This window comes from Platichthys flesus, chromosome 1 (assembly GCF_949316205.1).
Source record: "Platichthys flesus chromosome 1, fPlaFle2.1, whole genome shotgun sequence".
NCBI lineage: Eukaryota > Metazoa > Chordata > Actinopteri > Pleuronectiformes > Pleuronectidae > Platichthys > Platichthys flesus.
This window is the reverse complement of record NC_084945.1, coordinates 3,023,712-3,043,704: the sequence shown is the minus strand read 5'-3', so window position 1 is coordinate 3,043,704 and position 19,993 is coordinate 3,023,712. Positions and strand designations below refer to the sequence as shown.

Sequence of the window (19,993 nt, the reverse complement as noted above, 5' to 3'; positions counted from 1 at the left end):
TTTAAACAATAAATATAATCGCTTGTACTGTCAATGGCGTCAGATGGTTTCCAAGTCCAGTTGTGTTCACCTGTATTCACTGTTTATTTTTATTATTTTTCCAGCTCTGAAAAACAGTATAAAAGAATAATTTAGCATTTTTAACGACTATATTTGTTCCTCCTCCATCAGAGGGAGGCAGTGAAAGGAAGAGAAAAGAGTATCTTTGTCAAAGTGCTGATTAAAAGTCCCCTGCGATGGCTGGATCTGCAGAGATTGCTCTTTAATTAGGCCGCTTGCTTCTGCCAAACAAAACAAACTGAAAGGAAAGTGGTCAACATGCAAAATTGATGACTGAGCCTCTTTTGTGGTCGCTACATTGTGTGTTGCTTGCTTATGAAGTCTAATGCAATCATAAATTGCGTCCTCTGGCCAATCGGCGGGCCGGGGGATAGTTCATGAAAGCGACCCATGTGGAGAACTTTGTTGAGCCCCATTGTGAAGCTGTCAGTCCTGAGAAGGAGGGCCGAGGAGGGAGGGGGGGGGGATCTTGCTGCTATAAAAACTCCTCTGCACACAGCGAGGGAACCAGAGGGGCTACAGACATTCACTCGAGTGATTCTCTCCAAGCTGACACCAGGAGTATTTCAGATTTCACACTTTTTAAAGAAAGACAGCCGGGACCATGATGATCCCCAGCGTCCTCGCGCCTCCTGCTTTCTACCCGGGGCTGTACCGTCCCGCCGCGGCTCTGCCCCTCCACCACACCCTGCCGTCCGCCTTCCAGACCCACTCCAGCTTCCTGGTGGAGGACCTGCTGCGCATGAGCCACCCGGCAGCCTTCATTAACAGGACTGTTCCCTCAGCCAGTGCGTCCCTGCCCACCGCCACCACCACCTTGTCCTTCAGCTGCGCGTCCGCGGAACGCGCCTTGGCCACGGCCGCGCTCACGCGTGAATCTTACTCCCCGAAAACGTCGCTGCCGAACAGCAAGGACCCGACTTTTCTCAAGTTTGGAGTGAGCGCCATCCTCGCACCTTCACCAAAAAGCGGTGAGTACACGCACCGTGTTTCCGCCTCCACACCGAGCCTGTGTATGTGTGTGTTCATGTTTGTTGTGTAACGCATGGAGGGGTTTCTAACGTGTGTGATGTTCCTCCACAGTCTCCTCACATCACCCTACAATCCACCACCTGCATTCCAAGACCTTCCCCTTCCCCTGCTTTGACGGGACCTTCCACCCCATATTCAGGACGCCTTATTTACCAGGTAGGCGCAACTGATTCTCCTCCAGCCTGTACATGCATCCGTCTGCAGCCTTTACAATTCCGTCCGAGCTAATTGCATTTAGATGTAAAACACTTTCCACCCCTGTCATATATTTCACCCGGGGTGGAGGCAGAAAGGGGACAAGCAGCCAGAAAAGAAGAAATCACTGTCTTATTAAGAGGGAGCTCTGGCCCCTGGCCGGACCCACCCACCCACCCCCTAATTAACCAATTATCCCAAATCGTCACGGTCTAAATTTGAGGCGGGGTGGCGAGTTATAGTCCCCCCTGTTTCCCATTGGGGGGCGTTTTGGCATTTTCCCGACCCACGTTTTCCCACAGCGGCCCGGGGGGCCACCGGGCCGCTGTGGCGGGCAACAAAGCCCCCCAGCACCGTGACCAATTTGGTCAGCTCCCACCGGGCGAACCACCCACACACCCCGGAGAGTGACTTTTACCAGGCGGGCCAAAGGCGTCAACCAGTCATGCACTAATTTCCCTATTAGGCGCTATTGAGAGTTTTCAATATTCTCACAAGACCACATAGCGCGGTGTTGTTCCTGATTCTGCTGCGGCCGCAGGGCAGCTCCAGTCAGGAGCGAGTCCAGGCACCGTTACGCACGGAGGGGACGTGTCCTGCGCGCTGGGACTTTGCAGTAAAGCGAGTTTTCTTAAAAGCTCAAGTCCAAACCAAAACGTCCCAGCTGGGGGAAGCCTCCCCGTGCGTCCTGCAGAGCTCATGGGATAAGTTACCACTGACCCCCGGTCCTCTCTCTCCCTGCGCCCTAAACGGTCCTCTATTCTCCTGCCGGGCCAATCAACGAGTTGAGATAAAGAATAATCTCTTAGAAAAGTCTATAAAGTCGCTAGTCCGTGCTTTCATTCAGACAGATCATAATAGAGATGGAGTCTTTTCACGGGCTCAGCTGAAAGCCTCAACAAAACAACTCCAGAGGCCTGAATAGCTTTTCGTGTTCATTTAATGAAAATGATTTGAGGGCATGAAGAAGAAGAAGGAGAAAAAAAAGCGCCATTCCCCCTCCACTCCCCCCACCCCCCAGCCCCCCCTCGGGCATCAGTATTCTGGTATGCAGTTGTGTTTAGTTTGAAAGTGTAAATCTCCTTTTGTTGCGATAATATATGGCCTTCGCCGCCTGTCCAGAGTCTTTTCTGCGTTAGTTCATTACTACACAATTACCGTTCACGGTTTATTAACTCCTCTATCCGCCCTCACAGGGTTCCTTAAAGGATATGCTACCTCTTTACCATACCAATGCGGTTGGGGACCGGCCAATGTGCTAATTAGTCACCTCGTGCCATTTCACTCAAAACGGAGACGTATTGCTCAGTTGCAAAGAGGGAAAACTTCCACTAAAGGACGAAAAGTGCGCTCTCATAGAGAAATCATTAGATTCACACAGAAACATCTGAAGTAGTTTAGATTAAAAAAGTAAACTATCTCCCAGTTGGTTTTTTTCTGGCTGCAAGTTCATCCCCATGCGCAGATCTGAAGTTGATGCTGTGATATGACCAAGTTAAACGAATCGTACGAGTTCTAACTTTTTGTTTTTGTTTTTTTGTTTGCTTTGCAGCATCTTCATCTGTTGTTCCAATGCCCGGGACCTTCTCATGGCCCCTGGCCGCCAGAGGGAAACCCCGCAGAGGGATGCTGAGGAGGGCGGTGTTCTCCGACGTGCAGCGCAAGGCCTTGGAGAAGATGTTCCAGAAACAGAAATATATCAGCAAGCCCGACAGGAAGAAGCTGGCGTCCAAACTGGGGCTAAAAGACTCACAGGTAATAAAACAAATCCCTTAGAAAAAATAACTGCACACGTGACCTCGAATGCTCTATACGTCGTGCGTAATTTACGCGTAGAGACGCTGTTACGCGTTCCGCCCTGAACGTCTCCACTCACCGTCTCCTCCTTGTCCACAGGTGAAAATCTGGTTCCAGAACCGGCGGATGAAGTGGAGGAACTCTAAGGAACGGGAGCTGCTGTCCTCCGGTGGCTGCCGCGAGCAGACGCTGCCCACCAAAGCGAACCCTCACCCGGACCTGAGCGACGTGGGCAAGAAGTCCTCCGCCGAGGAAGAGGAGGAGGAGGAAGAGGAGTTTGTAAGAGAGAGAGTGAGGTCGGCGGGGTCCAGCGTCTCCTCTCCTTCTCTGTCCAGTAAGCACTCAGACTTCTCAGAGTCAGACGAAGAGGAAATAACAGTATCTTAATTTATTTAAATAAAATAAAAAATAAAAAAAGCAAATATAGAGATATAACCCATGTTTTTTGTTTTTCTATGAGACTGTGATCAGATTTGTAAGAAACAAACAAACCATAAATGTCATTGTTCAAAACTTTCACTCGAGCTTGTTGCTTCGTCAGGATTTTTGCTTCTGAGATACAATTTGCTGTTTTGCACAGCTTTGTTCAATTGTACAGTATTTTGTACAATTTTGTATGGAAATTTTATGCCAAGAATATTGTGTTACTTTTGCCTTGACCTTGAATAGAGTTGTTTATTGAAAAATGTAGCTATTTCGTTAATAATTTATATGGATCTGTTTAATAAGTGTGTTGTATTATGTGCTGTATATATGTTTATTCCACATCTCTTTTGTACAAACACCAAATAAAATTGTAAAGTTGCAAATGAAGTGTGTGTGTGTGTGTGTGTGTTGTGTTTGAAAAAGAAGAAAAACACAGTTTCACAGAGTTAAATCATAAATAATCATAAATTTTATTGAATCACAATAACTTAAGACTAGTACAGTGATATCAGATTCAATTCTCCGAGCCCTGGACAGACCGGTGATGACAAACGGCATCGATCTGCTCTGATGTAAAGAGACTGTACACAAAATACTTCCTTTTCTTTTCAAGTACCGTAACAAATCGTCTAGAAAAAGTCATCAAAATGCTGCAGGATAACCAACTATTTACAGAGTTATGTTACATATATAGAAAAAAATGTACATAGCAAAGAAGGCTGAACATTCATCGAGTTTGTGGGTAATAAACCGACTGACGGGTCTGATGCTTCCACAACGAGAGCAGACAAGATAAGAGTCCGTCTCTTTGTGCTTACAGGGACTGCAGCAGGAGATTCTCTGGGAGTCACACACACACACACACACACACAGTCACACACACAGACACACACATGGACAAAGAACTTCTGCCACAAACCCCCCAAAAATACAAATCTCATTCCAAGCTGTACGTCTCGGCAGTGCTGCAATCTGCTCGGGGGGGACAAATGCACGTTTTGGCTTCCATTTGGAGATAAGAATGAACTTTGCATAGCATCGGTGACAAAAACACTGAAAGTGATGGAAGCTGCCCCCCCCCCCCCCCCCCCCTGCCCGTCCCAGGAGGCAGAAACAAAGAAGTAGCTGAAAGACTTTATTATCTTTGAGCCGTAGAAATGATGTGAAGCCGTTTTTTTTCAGTTTTTTTTACATCCTCGCTCAACCACAAGAACCTTTTTTATATCTTAAACCTCCGATTAGTTATATATGTCTATAAACAAAGCAGCATATACACTAGATCTCACTTAATTAGTTTTGTTCATCACAAAAAACACACGACACAGACGATGGGCGTGGGAGAAAGCAAAGTTAGAGGATGGGGATGAGGTATAAAATCAAGACATCTTAAACTTCCCTCATCCAGTCAACCTGCCTTCTCACGTCCAGCACCAAACCCCCCCCCCCACACACACACACACACACAACACACACATTTATATGTTTCTCTTTCCTGCTAGTGGTCCACATATCTACACCAGCTTCTCAGCACCGGCTCCTGCAAGCAGACGACTGAACCTGCAAACCCCAAAGTGCTGCTTCTCTGTCCCGTCTCCTCCTCCACGACCACGGCCACTGGTGTTTGATATGATGAGAGGTTGACGCTGCTCAAGGGCAGAGTCGCCTCGGAGCCCTGTGAGTTACAGTCTACAGCCGTTCAGACGTATAAAGACTCAGCGAATGCACATAGTCTGTCCGAAAACAAAACTCAAAGAAGAAGAAGTAAGGCATTGTTTGATATGGGATTCAGTCCAGCACCGAGAAGGAGACCTGTGCTACAGAAGCCTGTTTGGGCCACAAATGTGCTGAGAGGTTAAAGCAAGAAATGGTGGAGGCGTCGTTTGTGAAACTGCACAGAAACGGGTAGAAAATGACATTTACCTCAAATACTGTTATAGTTCAAAGGAGAAATTAAGCCACAGTCAAAGTCTTTGCTCCTTTGTGAAAAGGAAGACGAAAAGGGATTTTTGTAAATTCAATTCTGTTCTCGTTGGCTTTGTCAAATTAGCCACAGATGTTGCACTGGACAAGAAATTTCCAGTGGGTCTGAGTTGTGTTTTGTGCGAATGAAAGTTTTTTTTTGCTGCATTTCAAAAAGAACGACTCTCTGCTGGAACAATGGATTCTCATCCACGAGGCCGGACGCGACCACTGGGGACCTTGATGGAATGCACCGTGTGATGTGTGGACAGCCGAAGAAAGAGCGTCAGTGGGATTGTGGTGAGAATGTCTGGTTGAGCTGACCGAGCTTGTCTCCTCAGTTTGGAGAGATTATTTATTTCCCCTGTTTGGATGAAGCAATGTTGCAGCAGAGTTGGTCTTTGTTGCACACGTGTTTATATCTCAACCATTTCTCCACTGGCTATGAATATAACTCAGAAACTCGCCTTTTTACTTGTGCTTTCTTAAAGGTTCAGTGTGTAGAGTTCAGTCGTCTTAAAAACTCAAAGGGTTTAGTTTGTCCGGTTTGGGCTACTGTAAAAAAAAATGGCAGCCTCCGTGGAAGGGATGTAAATATAAAGTATTTAAATATAAAGGGGCTGTTCCTGGGTAAAGAAAACAACAATTTTTACAATTTAGATGAAACACACTCGTGAAATCATCACTAGGATTATTTCATATTCAATTTCTGTCAATGGATCCCTTTCACCTGAATCTTACACGCTGGACCTTTAATTCTTTTTTAGGGACACGTGTTGTTCTCAGGAGCTTTTGAAAGTGAGAGTTTCAGGACGCTCACTTTTGCTTAACTCTTCCTCCAGCAGAAAGGGGCTGTGCTTCCATCCAGAGTCAGCAGCTTCCTCCTCTGTGCTTTTCCCATGCAGACCAGGGCCTGTATCGCCCTCTGCAGGCGGCGCAGGCGCACTGCGGCTGTGCAGGACCAGGAGCCTCTTGGCCTGATGAGCCGGAGCTGCGTCCCGGTGGAGGACAGACGAGTCCTGGCTGGTGCTGATGGCTGGACGATGGGGGACATGAGGATGCCTGTGTGCTTTATTCTGTCTGTCTGACGTGAGGCTCCTGACGGGAGCCCGGGGCCACAGCGGTGAGAAAAGAAATAAGGACGAACTGAACAGTTCAGTAGAAACCTCTGTTGTCCGCTTTCTGAAATGTTATCTTAACTTTACTCTTCTTTTTAAATATTTGGGTTACCTGCACCCAAATTAAGGTGGCTGGATTCTAATGCTCTCACAGTGAGAACGCTCCCTATTTAAAAAAGTTTCTCCTGAAAACGTGAAACCGGCGTTTTGGTGACATCACAAGGTCGATTCCAGAGACGAGTCCAGGATGTCGTCCTGGTGGCTGTTGCTGTTGGAGTCGCTGTCGTAGCTCTGGGGGCTGGACGACGTGGCCGCCTCCTTCAGACGCATCAGCATGTTCATCTGTCGGAGGAAACACCGTCAGTCAATCGACCTTTACAGCTTCACTGATGAGGACTGGATTATCTGATTAGAATCTTAATCCTCCAATAAAGAATATGAACTGTTAAGCTTTTGTTTATTGGTTTCCCATGCCAGTGAACTCAATGAGTTTCTCTATCAATGCCACCAGATGTAACTTCTAAACTTTGTGGAAACAGATTTAACTTCAACCATATAGTTGTGCAACAGATGTTTTTCTTCTTCGTGTGTTTTTATCGTTGCTCACCAGTGGGTCTGCGTCGCTGTCGCTCTGGGGGGGCTCCTTCCTAACTCCCTCCCTCGGGGCCGAGTAGCCATCGAACCCCACGTCCTCCGGGCGCAGCTGCAGCAGGGGGGGCCATTCCGCTGGAGTGGGCGTGGCTGACCACGGGTAGGTGTCAATCACCCAGGCGGCCGGGTCCTCCCACGCGGCCCTGCGGCCGTACAGCTACAGAGAGACGGAACGTGACAGTGAGAAATACTGCAAGAAAAATACTGCTCCTCCAAACCACCAGTATCACCACGGGGGGGTTGTGTGTGAGGCATCACTGACTGGCAGATTTCAAAGGACTATTCTGTCTGTCTGTTAAATGTAATAAATAAAAAGACATCAGTCACTTGAGTTTAGATTCAGCTTCAGTATCGACTGCACTCGCTTGAGGGGACAGTTATATCGTGGGATGCGTCTCGTTCCCCTTGAATCCTTTTTCTGCTGAATGTCCTTTGAGGTTTGATTTCACTTAGTTGTGTCCTGTTGTTGGTTTGTTGGTCTGTTTGTCTGTTTGTCATCAGGATTATGCAAAAAACTACAGAGCAGATTTCCATGAAAAAACCTGGGTGGGGGGGACGGGACATGAGCCAAGAAACAAAGTAATAAATTTGATTTGGATCCAGACTAAGGATCCAAACTTTCTTTAAAATTGTGTAACAGGACGTTTTGTTTATAATGATTTCAGCTTTCCAGATGCAAAGTGAAAAACATGTTTATTCCATTTTTCTCCTCAGCTGATTAGAAACAACTCCTGGTATCACATCTCTCTCTGTGGATCCGCTCCACTCGCTCTCTGAGGTTTTCACTGTGGCAATTAGCTGCTGCCTAATTAAATCAGATGCTAATTACATGCAGATTAAGAGCACAAATTTAATCCATTTCACTTTGATGAACATAACCCTGATTCTACGAGAGGGCAAATCTGACTTAACACAGACTGATCCTTTAAACGTGCCCTCGGGGCGTCAACTCAAGTCCCTCTATTCATAGCATTAATGTGAAAATCAAGTGAAGCGGTTGTTGTACTGGTGTGTGATTGTGTTACCTGCAGCCCCTCCCGCACCGCCTCCAGCATGTAGGGGATGATGGAGTAGTTCCACAGGTCAGTGAACCAAACCCTGGACCCCTCCACGTCCATGGGACAGGACAGGAAGAGACGAGGTCCTGAACGCCACAGAGCAGCGAGGTGAGACACCGGATGTTTCTGGGTTGATCATCGACTGTGTAACGTGGACTTACCGATGGTGACGTCGGAGGAGCTGTGCGTCTCCAGGAAGCAGTTCAGGTGGTGCCAGACCCGTGGGATCCACTCGATGATCTTCACCAGCTCCATGTTGCGCGTCCGGCTGGCGATCTCCGTCTCGATCAGCTTCCTCCTCAGGTGGCGGCCGAGGAAGCCCTTCACCGGCTCCATGTGGTTGGCACACAGCACCCACCTGGTCGGAGAACGTGCAGGTGAAGCAACCGGCGACACAAATCATAAAACCCTGGAGATCTTCCATCGTCCAGTGGGAGGAGAAGATCAGCAGCGGTTTACCTGAAGTTGTGGTGAAGCTGCAGGTTGGGGGCGGATGACGTGGCCTGGCTCATGGTGCCGATGATGTACGGACTGAGAGAAGAGAAAACACAAATTAAAATCTTACAACACTTCAAACATCTCTGGACATGTGTTACGGTATTGAGTGGGTCAATGTGTGTGTGTGTGTGTGTGTGTGTGTGTGTGTGTGTGAACTGACCAGTGCTTGGAGTTGCAGTTGAAGAGGCCGTTGAAGATCTCCCCCAGGGAGCTGACGTGGTGCAGGTTGTCCAGAATGACCACCAGGGGGCTCTCCACCCCCGGTACTCCACTGCACTGCTCCGCCAAACCTGTCAGGTACTGACGTAGCTCCTACACACAGAGAGAGTGTGTGGGCGGGGGGAGAGAGAAAGAGAGAGAGAGAGAGAGAGAGAGAGAGATAGAGAGAGAGAGAGAGAGAGAGAGAGAGATAGAGAGAGAGAGAGAGAGACATTTAAAACTAGAACGATAAACCTACATAAGCCTGAAGGTTGATGCAGCTGAAATTTAATAATTCTGGTCTTTGTCCTGCAGGTAAATTAGTTCTACACTTATACATTATAAATGCAAATGATCAGGCATTTATATATTATTATATATTTGTTCATTTATTTGTATTAAATATATTTTTGAAAACTAGCTGCACATTACTGAAGTCTCTGTGGTTTTCTCTCTCACGTTAATATACACAGCAATTAACTTACAGCTCATAAACAGTTTTACAGCCTTTAATTTAATAAACAGAGAATAAGCTGATTGCTTTTGCATTTCAAACTTTTTCTGACAGGACGTAAGGGCGGAGAAAAAAAGGGATGTGACAGAGCAAAGGCCCACAGCTGGAATCGAACCGTGAAAACTACAATTATGTGGCAAGAGCTGCAACCGTTTGTCCACCAGCGCGCTCCAGGTCAAACTGGTTTTCAAAGGCAGTTAAACTTTCAGAAGTTAGAGCTCTAATCTGCCTCATGCACACTGAACTCTGAACGTGTGCGTGTACCTTGCTGGACTTGTGGTCCACGTTGAAGGTGACGACGGCGCGAGGGGTCAGAGGTCGGCCCTCCAGCAGCAGAAGGTGTCGGGACAGCTGATTGGCCAGGTAGGTCTTTCCTGTGCCGCTGGGGCCGGACAGGATGACCCGTCTGTGCTCCCTCAGCAGCGACACGTAGCGCTGCAGCATCGGCTTCGGGATCAGAGTGTTGAACACCAGCGAGTCCACGTTCTTACTGGTCACACCTGCACACACACACACACACACACACACACACACACACACACAGACACACACACACATCAGGGGTTTAATCATCAATGGAGACCGATGCTGAGGACCTTGATTCTCTTAGAATTAGAACATCCTGGTACCTTTGAGCTGGATGCTGATGGTGTTGCTGTCTCCCACCAGGTAGCCGCAGGGCAGCAGCTCGGGGGTGCGGGCGGCGCTGAGGCTGCTGGGCCGGTGGATCTCCCCGATGTTGTACCCCTCCACGCTGTCCGAGCTCAGGCCCAGCTGGCTCAGCGGGTCCACGTGGGTGATGTACTCCTGTCAGACACACGGCTCTACATTCAGCAGCTTTTCAAGGGATTCACATTCTGTCTTTTTGCCTGAGGTACATCGTCTTTTTATCGGGTTCTGTCTCGCCCCCCCAACCTCCGTTTACCTTGAAGAGGCGGCGGACCACTCCGTCCAGGACGTCCCACTTGGTTTTACCGCTCACGCCGATGCAGCCGATCAGGAAATGGCGAGACCGACCCTCCTGCGAGGAGGAAAAACAATACCTGGCTTTAGAAACTAAATAAGATCCACAGATCTGAGCCAATAACCAGCAGTTTCAGTTCTCACCTCTCCCCACTTGCTGTCCTCCTCCAGGTTGACCACGACCTTCACGTGTCTCCCCTCCTTCCTCATCCCTCCATCTCCGCCGGTGTCATCCAGCAGCATGTCTGCCGGGAGCAAAGAACTTCAGTGCTCAAACATTCAGGGGCGGACACGACCTGTGTTACCAGTTCAGCGTGCTCTTACCCAGGCTGGTGGACTCGCTGGTGGTGAGGTTGAGGCTGTGCTGAGACAGTCCGGGTCCCGAGGCGTGGCTGTTGGTGTGAGCGGGAGGAGACGAGGAGACGGAGGCCTGAGAGCCCGTCCTGCTGCCGTGGTTCTCCACCTTCAGACAGGCGTTCTCTGACTTCAGTTTCTCGATCTCCAGCTGCGCACAAAAAGACAAATTTAGGAAAACAGAGTAGATCCCCGTCAGCCTTTTCAAAGCAGACGTGTGAATCCTCCCTCAGAGCTTTGACTCTACAGACCTGCATGCGGTTCATGGCCTCCCGGAGCTGGTCCAGCTGGTGGGCGGAGCTGAGGGCTTCCAGGCGGATGTCGGTCAGCTTCATCTCCTTCTCTCGGAGCTCACTCCGCAGCTGCATCACCATCTCCGCCTCGCTGTCCAGGCACTCGGACAACCTGCAGGACGCCACAGGTCAGTGACATGGAGCACTGAGTTTCTCCATCCGTACAGTTCAGAGCAGATCTATGGGACACACTGAGAGGACGTGTACTCACAGGGAGTTGGAGTGTGTGCTCCGGAGCATGTGGCCGGCGGCGGAGGTGCCGTTGTGGGGCAGCTTCGGGGACGAGGGGAGAGACGAGTCCGTCATCTCCTCGATGTCCGAGTGAGACGAGGCCGACTTGGGAGACTTCTTCTTGCTGAACGCCTGTTTGAAGGAGCTTCGCAGCTGCAGAGTGGAAACAGGGAGAAGGAGAGAGAGAGAGAGAGACAGAGAGAGAGAGAGAGAGAGAGAGAGAGAGAGAGAGAGAGAGAGAGAGAGAGAGAGAGAGAGGGTGAGCCGACATGAGACACACTCTTATACACGTGGCTGAGAGGAAGAGGAGGAGGAGGAGTGGGCCGGGGGGGGGAAAGAGGAGGAAAACAGCTGTGAGAAAGTGCAAGTGAGGGAGAAAAGGGAGAAGAGGGAAGAGTGGGGGGGGGGGCTCCTTATGACTCGAGCCACAGATCTCAACACAAACTCTCACTCAAACGATTCTGCTACAGCCTGGAGGTTAAAACTAAAAGGACTTGAGACTGAAAGGTTGCTGGTTCGAATCCCCGGGTGCAGCAATGTGACTGGATGTTAGATTTGATAGACAGTGTTTAGCAACTTATTTATTTTGTACTCATGGTTCTAGGCTTTCTTATTTATTTATTACATGAAACAAATCAAGTTCTGTAAACAAAGTCAGTTGGAGTTAGATTATAGTAATAATCCTGATGTATGGATGCAGTAAAAGCTTTGTGATTCAAACTTAAAACTAAAACTTTTGTTAAACTAACCCAGATAGACCACGACGTTGTAAATATACAGAATATAAGTTATTAATGCTTTATAGAACTGTAATAATGTTTTATAAACTGTACAGTTCTGTGTAATTCTGGGTGAAAACATGTAAAAACAACATTATTCAAACTACATAAGCATTTTATTGGTAAAATATTTGAGCAAGAGGTTGTGTTTAAAGGCGTAATCCACCGTTAATACTTTTTATTTACAAAACTTTACTTTGTTATAGAGAAGTTACTCTAGTATTTAAAAAATATTGGTATTAACAGAAAGTAGCCACTCTTCCTTAACTGTGTGGGACATGCTGCAAAATCAGATATCATTATTAAATATTTACAAAGTGGTCACAAACATCAACATTAGTCAAAGTATTTCCAGGTGGATTTTCCTTTCAAGAAGTGGCTCAAGGGCAGATTTCAGGGAGAGGAGGAGGAGGAGGAGGAAGAGGAGGAAGAGGAGGAGGAGGAGAGGCACTACGGTGGCAGCAGACTAGAGGAGGAAGAGGTTAGTAAACTAGAAGAAGGTTGCAGGGGTGAGGCAGCTCCTCTCCTGTCATCTGGACCGCTCTTACCTCGTAGACCTGCCACATGAAGCGAAGCAGAGGAAGACAGGGAGACAAAACAGCACATGTTCATATGGGTGTGGGTGTGTGGGGGGGGGGTTAATGTGTGGTGGAGGGACAGAGATTAAACTAGAGGCCCCTACGACACCAGAGCTGGTTTCACTGGCGGCAGCTGCAATCTAATTCTACATCACAACCACCATGACACGTCTTTCATGATCCATTATGGACACACACAGCCCCTATACACTGCACACCACAGTGTGTGAGGGGCACCTGCACCCAGGGGCCCTTTGTGGGGTCCCAGCTACACAACCACACACACAGACACACACTTATTATCACTGTGGCCTAAAGCAGGAAGCTCTGTATCAGCTACAACACGGCTTCTCCTAAACATCCAGCAGCACCCGGATCAGAGGGATCCAGCACCTCAGGCTCCAGACGGAGGGGACACCTACGTCATCGTCTCTCACTTGTCCTCCGGTGCACAACAAGGTCTTTCAACAACAAAAACAAGGAAAAGTTCACGTGTTGGACAGTTGTGAGTGAAAGTGCGGAAGATGTTTTGTTGTGTGGTAAAAAGAAAGATGACATGAGGACTACACACTGTGTTTCATTAACACTGATTTGGTGATTTGCAGGTTGAAAGATGACAAAACCAATTTAAATCCACTTTTCAACCAAAATGTTAATTGTGTTTTTTTTTAACCTGCAAATCACAGAATCAGTCTGAACTTGATAATCTAGAAAAGTCCTAAGTGTATTCACCTTTTCTCCAGAGAAAGACGTCTGAAGGGACAGAAAACCCAAACATGAAAATACACAGAGACAAAGACTTCTCACATCACATCTCACAGTTTGTCCTCGTTTCTCTTCTGACGTCTTACCCAGTTCTTCTTGTTCCTCTTCTTGTTCTTTGCGTCGGCGTCCATGTTGGAGCCCACACTGGAATGACTGGTGGCACTGGCGATGCTGCTGACGCTGTCGGACGAGTGCTGCCTCCTGATGCGCAGGTCGGGCTGCTGCTGCTGCTGCTGCTGCTGCTGCTGCTGCTGCTGCTGCTGATGAGGGCTCCCATTGCTGCTGCCTGAGGAGAGGAAATATATGTTTGTCTATGAATTAAGATGAACTATGTCTTTAATTTGATATCAGACATCAACAGGTTTCTCTTTGACTACAGTAAAATGAGCAGAATGAAAGATAATAATGTCTGTTCTCAAGATTTTTACACAAAAGAGTGTAAGTGACTTTTTATATTTTGTTTTCACAGACTGTATTTAAAGATGGACGACATGAGCGCAAAAATATCCACATTGCCCCCTAGTGGCTGGCTGCAGTATAGGTCATAAGCCCTGAGTTAGCAGATAGAAAAGTAAAAAGGTCAAGGTCAACTTTATTTAGAGCATCTTTATTGACCAAAGTGGTTTACAAAGTATAAGGTACAACAAAAAAAGACCAATCGGCATTTATCAAATTACTAATGATACTAAAATGATGTTTCTGTTAAATTTGGTTTTAAATCCTGGAGACACGTTTGACCTGATCTGCCTCGTGTGTCTGTACCTGTCCTGTCCCGTCTCGGCGTGAGCTCAGGTGTGTTGATGACTCCGTTGATGGCCGCCTGAGCCACAGCGTTCTGCTTCTTCAGCAGCTCGATGGTCTTCCTCAGCTCGTTCAGCTCAGAGTCCTGCACAGAGACGAGGACACGAGGGTCACCAGGGTCACGAGGGTCACGAGGGTCACCAGGGTCACGAGGGTCACCAGGGTCACGTCTCGTGAGTTTGATTAACGGCCACAGTCTGTTCATGAAACCTCGGGAGCTGTTCTCACCTTCTGCTCGGCGGTCAGGGTGAGACTCTTCAGGCGGATGGTCATGTTGCCCAGACTCTGTTCGAAAGCTGCCACCAGGTGAGCCTGCACAGACACACAGGGTCAGGACGCAGCAGGAAGTCAAACCCCCGTTTATTTCTACAGCACCAATCAACATTGTGAGGGGAAGACCAACGGCTGCCCACAATGAGCATCTCTTTAAAATCTAAATTTCAAACTAGACCATAAACACACAAAAATAGTGATACAATAAATACAGAGTTGTATTTATTTGCACAATAATCCTCAAGATATGAAATAAACTGCATTTAGGCTCCTACAGTCACACACTCCGGAGAAATAAATCAACTCTCTGATCAGGAGCAAACACATGAAATTAGTTCAAACAGGTGTGTGTGTGTGTGTGTGTGTGTATGTGTGTGTGTGTGTGTGTGTGTGTGTGTGTGCGAGCTACACGAGGTGCTGATTGAAGTGTGTTTCAACTCGTGACTTCCTGCAGTCGAACATGTTCTTAGATTCCCGGCCTGCGGGGCCTGGAGGTGCGTTCAGGTAATTCATCATCTGTCTGCGGCTTGTAATCAAATATTTAAACAAAAGCCCCCCCCCACCACCCCCCCCCCCCATCAACCCCACCTACACCACATCCCATCCTCTGACCTCCCACCGTCACCGCCACTGTTCCCGATGTGTGTGTTTGTCTGTCGACACTAACGCCGCGCCTTCCCTGTTAAAACCTTCAGTCCACATCTGGAACCTCTGTAATCCGACACCCTCGTCTTCCTCTCACGTCTCTAATCCTCTCTGAGGCCGACTCGGGCGGCAGATTACAGGCGGAGCGAGGCGAGACTCCAGACAGGGATCGTGTCTGGAGACGCCGGGAGGGATTTTCTGATGGTTCTGCCAGATGTAAAAAATTACACCTTCTGTGGGTGAAGGGCTCTTCAAGAGATCCGCTCGGTGTCTCATGAATATATCACATGGTTTTAAGTGCTTTTGCTTATTTAAGTTGGCGATGTGCAAAAAGCCTACTGACATATTCTACTGGTAATAACTCCCTTCATCTCTATCGGACATTTTCTTATGTGGAAACACTGACACATGCTTGTTAGGAGAGGATCCCTCACATGATCTAAACTCTTGTTGAGGGTTTAGAACAGAGGAAGTTGCACTTTGTTAAGATCCATGACACAAACTGTGATTTGTGAATAAGGGCTAAACAAATAAAAAACTGGATTGATTGGAAAAGAAAGTTAGTTTTCAGGTCCAGACAAATACCACAACTTGAACCCTGGAAGGAGACAGTATCGGTGCTGTGTGCGTGGATTAGGACAGAGGGTGTGTGTTTGTGTGTGTTTGCGTGTGTTTGTGTTCCTGTTCACTTACGTTGGCACTCAGCTGTGTCGTCAGGGCGGAAACCTTTTCCTGGGAGGCATCCAGCTCCCGGCGCAGCTTGCGGATCTAAAGACGTAAAAAGAAAATCGGCACGACATCAAAAAAGCATCGAGACAAAAGCCAAAAATAACTGCTCTATAAAAGCAGCTAATACCACACTCACACACAGACACACACAGACAATGACAAAAATAGCATAGTAACAAATGAGGGAGGCTCCCAGATTCGAGCTGCGATACGTTCAGGGTGAGAGATGAAACACAGCAGACGCATGAAAGAGGAGGTTCGGGTGCACACAGGTGTTCAGACAGGAAGCCCGTCACACAACAGTTACACACAAAACCAGACACAAGTGTCGACAACGGCCCCGTGTTCCACCAGGTCCGGCTTCTACACACTTAGAATGACAGGGGACAGGGGTGTGGACTCTTACCTCCGACTGAGACTTCTCCTCGTTCTGTAGAAACAAACCAGAGAAGGAGAGGAGATCATTAGTGACGTGTGACCCTGAACGTGAGGAGCAGGTGAAGCTGCTGCAGGTTCATGCCACACATGTGACTCCCGCTTGATTTATTAGCTGCAAGGAGTCGAGCTTTATAAACTGTGGAGGAGATCCACTGGTGTAACATGTCTGGAAAGCAGAGATCTCCTCCCGAAGGCATTTCGCCAAGTGTGCGAGTCCCCATTGTCCTCGCAGGGGACAATAGCAAGAGTAGACGGGCAGGAAAGATACACACAGAGAGAGAGAGCGAGAGAGAGAGAGAGAGAGAGAGAGAGCATGCTAAACAAACGCTCGCACGAAGCCAACACGCCCTGCTGTCGCTGATCAACACAGGAACATGCAACACCCGCATTTATATGTTAACAAGTTGCAACGGACTCTGACAATAAGAACACAAATAGTTTCCCCTCGTCTGTTTGGAGAAGTTTGTTTGTCTTTGGTGAGACGTCAGGTAAAGAATTATTTAACTGCAGAGATTTAAAGTTTATGGATTAAAAAAAGAAAGTGACTTTTAACACTGATTATTAAAAACAAGTCTTTTTATATTCACTTAAAAACCATAGAGGTTTTATTTTGCTGGACATCTGGGATTTTAAAGAAGCTAATAGGACATAAATATATTGTAAGATACTCAATATTTTTTAATATCTTCAATCTGAACATCTGCATTGTCCAGTTTTTGCAGGACCGTTGAGGGGGGGAAGTGGATTTTCACTTGTGTTGTGACAGAAGCATCGAGGGCGGAACACGTGGTAATTAATGATTTTTCTGTCGTGCGGTTCCACCCGACAACCGCTAATCAAAACAAGTTTCCAGACGCCCGTGATGTATGTGAGCGTTAAAAAAAAAGAAGCACATGTGTCCTCTGTACACACATGACCTACTACACACCCACACAGGGCTGCCAATCACGCACACACAACTGATCCTACACAAACAGAGCAGCCGGTGTGACACGCACACAAAACACATCAGATCTGATGCAAACGCTGAAGGGAGATTTCAACATCACGTCCATGATTTCAGAGGAAAAGCGTTCAAATAAATAAAAGATTGACATAAAGAAATCTTAAAGGGGCGGCAGGAGGTTTATTTAAAACATTAGAGTAGTTGTCTCCCTCCTCTCACACTTAACTCAAAGGGAAACAGACATAAATAAAGATTACAGCTAATGTTTTACAAAAGACAGAATCAGGTATTTCAGCCTCCAGCCCTCGTCGCCGTCCCCCCCACGCCCCCCCCACCCCTACCGTGAGCTGCCAGGACGTGATGGTGCCTGTCAGGGATAGAGTCGCCATCATTTTGCCTCCGCTCCCGTCCCCGCTCTGATTTGAAACCTCTCTGACTCTGTGACTGTGGCAGGGATCCGGTGTCTGAGGGTTTCTCTGCTTCACCTGCACAGGTGAGTGACCCAGCCCTCCCACGTGTGCTCTGATTGGCTGCAGCTGCACACGTGGGAGCTGTGGCCACTCCCTTTTTTCTGACAAGGTGCTCGAGTCAGATCCCTTGATGGATTAGGGGGTAAACGGGCGACGCAGCGTGTTTGATATCCCACAGGCTGGAGCAGACACAGGCTTCTCTGGTCTCCACACGGATTCTACGAGTGTGTGACCCCAACGACCCCACTGCTCGGCTAAGACGGGTTCAAATGACAATTATGACAACTGTTCTTACGTGTGTTTAATATTAAAAACTACCTCCCTGCCGTCATTGAGAACAAGTCACCACACGATCTGCTCCACACGCTCGTACAACTGGGTTCATGTTTTAATCACCTTTTACAATCCGGCCTCCAGCTGCACTCTCACATTCCCCTCGAGGATTCTAAATCTTCTGGTGTTTTTCTATTTCCTGGTTGTAAACGTCTCCTGTTCAGTGGTCTCTCTTAGAAACCACTGAAAATCTAAATAACAAACTGTATATCTGTATTTCTGAGGCTAATACCCAAACAGAGGTTTGAGTAAAGATACAAACACATAAATCTGTTATTTAACCTCAGCAACAAACAGCTTATTTTCAGTCACACGGGGACATGAACCCATGATGTTCAGTAAAGATGCAGATCATAATAGAGCAGAACGAATGGATCTCATAAATGTGTGTTTTTTAAAAGGCTGTGACGTGGATTTGACCTTAATGAGAAATATCTGTTTGATGCATCAACTGTGAAGAGACAGACAGGAAACAAGGGCAGAGAAAGAAACCGCTGGAATCGAACACTGAACGCTGCGGGTTCTGTGGCACAGGGCCGTAAACCCCCCCGGCCGATAGAGATCTCCACGAAGGGGATGTTTAACAGTTGTGTGTCTACCATGGACAAACCATACAATGGAGACAAGGAGCAAACACAACAAGTTGAATGAAAAGAGTGAACTCACCGTGGAGTAGATGGAGGACGTGCTGGAGACCAGGGACAGAGACGATCCATGAACTGAGGAGACAGACATCACGAGATCAGAAAAGTTCATCTGTAGAAACAACAGCATCCCCCCCCCCCCCCCACCCTCCTGAAACTACACCAACCTCCCACCTCCTCCTGAACAATGGCTGCCGCTCTGGGCTCATAAGAGATGAAGAAACTCTCCAACACGTTCCAGTCGGATTGTGGCGCAACGACCGGCAGCCTGAGAATTACTCGGCTAATGACTCAGCCGCTAATCGCACATCAGAGGCCGGGACACAACGGCAGCTCTGTGCCGGGGCCGGTGAGCAGATCACAGCGGATCAGGGGCGTGAAGTCATCGGCCGCACCGAGGGGGGGGGGGGGCACATTCATTCACCTCGAAAAGGAAACTCACTTTCATTTCACTGTGGCCCAGACTCCATCGAGCGCTGGGAGCCAACTGGAAAAAGGGGAATTCACTGGATGGTCACATGGGATCAGACCTGAAACAATCACTCCCTCAACTCACTGGAAATAATCTTATCGAGCAAAAAATGCTAAATATTCTTTGGTCCCGGCTTTTTTAACATGAGCCAGTGAAGTGAATTTGTTGGTTTTGGACAAAACAATTGAATCGATAATGAAACAGTCGTGAGGAATAGATACTATGATTGTTAAAGAGAGGGAATTTATAATAACCTCTATAAACTGTATCCACCCAGGATAAAACAGATGGATCCAGGATTTTATTTTCACTTTATTAAACATAGTGAGGTAGTTTCACGGGGTTTGTGTCGTCAAAGCAGCTTTTAATTATGATATGTCGTTGTGTTTATAAAACACAGTTTGTGCTTCATGGATTCACTGAGTTGTTTGTTGTTTAAGCTGATGCTGTTATAATTGGGTTATTGTTGAATCATGTGATTTCTGCAGACTTGCACTCTGCTGACTCTGCAGACAATGGGAACAAGAGCTTACAATTCTAAACACGGCTCCTTTTGGATGGAGTGTATCTTTCCTTCACTTTTAATTGTATAGATAAACCAGGAACCACAGCTTCTATAAGAGGGGACAGTGTGTCGGTGTAGCTCTCCATCAGGACAGGTCTGACAAAGTGTCGGGTGGAAGATGTGACTTTTGTCCTGTCAATCTCACAACGGTCGAGTAACTCTACACTTCTACACAACACACACACACAGGCACACACACATACACACG

The 19,993-nt window shown here is 47.5% G+C and overlaps 2 protein-coding genes across 2 annotated transcripts in view; one reads left to right on the top strand and one right to left on the bottom strand.

The window, feature by feature from the left end:
- The first annotated feature begins 661 nt into the window (after positions 1-661).
- On the top strand, positions 662-3,828 carry dbx1a (developing brain homeobox 1a). The gene is made up of 4 exons (XM_062393274.1): positions 662-1,031; positions 1,144-1,248; positions 2,840-3,042; positions 3,184-3,828. The coding sequence occupies exons 1-4, from the start codon at positions 665-667 to the stop codon at positions 3,469-3,471; spliced, it is 963 nt and encodes a 320-aa protein (XP_062249258.1). The 5' UTR covers positions 662-664; the 3' UTR covers positions 3,472-3,828.
- A 128-nt stretch (positions 3,829-3,956) lies between these two features.
- nav2a (neuron navigator 2a) overlaps positions 3,957-19,993 on the bottom strand; it is a 95,094-nt gene continuing 79,057 nt past the window's right edge. Inside the window, exons 22-40 of the mRNA XM_062392121.1 lie at positions 18,771-18,823; positions 16,324-16,347; positions 15,882-15,956; positions 14,499-14,582; positions 14,232-14,355; positions 13,556-13,755; positions 11,328-11,500; positions 11,075-11,228; positions 10,794-10,974; positions 10,614-10,714; positions 10,432-10,527; positions 10,136-10,313; positions 9,771-10,006; positions 8,955-9,106; positions 8,756-8,827; positions 8,458-8,654; positions 8,264-8,382; positions 7,195-7,395; positions 3,957-6,929 (exon numbers count right to left, since the gene is read on the bottom strand). Coding sequence (XP_062248105.1) covers positions 6,804-6,929; positions 7,195-7,395; positions 8,264-8,382; positions 8,458-8,654; positions 8,756-8,827; positions 8,955-9,106; positions 9,771-10,006; positions 10,136-10,313; positions 10,432-10,527; positions 10,614-10,714; positions 10,794-10,974; positions 11,075-11,228; positions 11,328-11,500; positions 13,556-13,755; positions 14,232-14,355; positions 14,499-14,582; positions 15,882-15,956; positions 16,324-16,347; positions 18,771-18,823 — 2,546 coding nt within the window. The 3' untranslated portion in view covers positions 3,957-6,803. The remainder of the gene's footprint in view (positions 6,930-7,194; positions 7,396-8,263; positions 8,383-8,457; positions 8,655-8,755; positions 8,828-8,954; positions 9,107-9,770; positions 10,007-10,135; positions 10,314-10,431; positions 10,528-10,613; positions 10,715-10,793; positions 10,975-11,074; positions 11,229-11,327; positions 11,501-13,555; positions 13,756-14,231; positions 14,356-14,498; positions 14,583-15,881; positions 15,957-16,323; positions 16,348-18,770; positions 18,824-19,993) is intronic.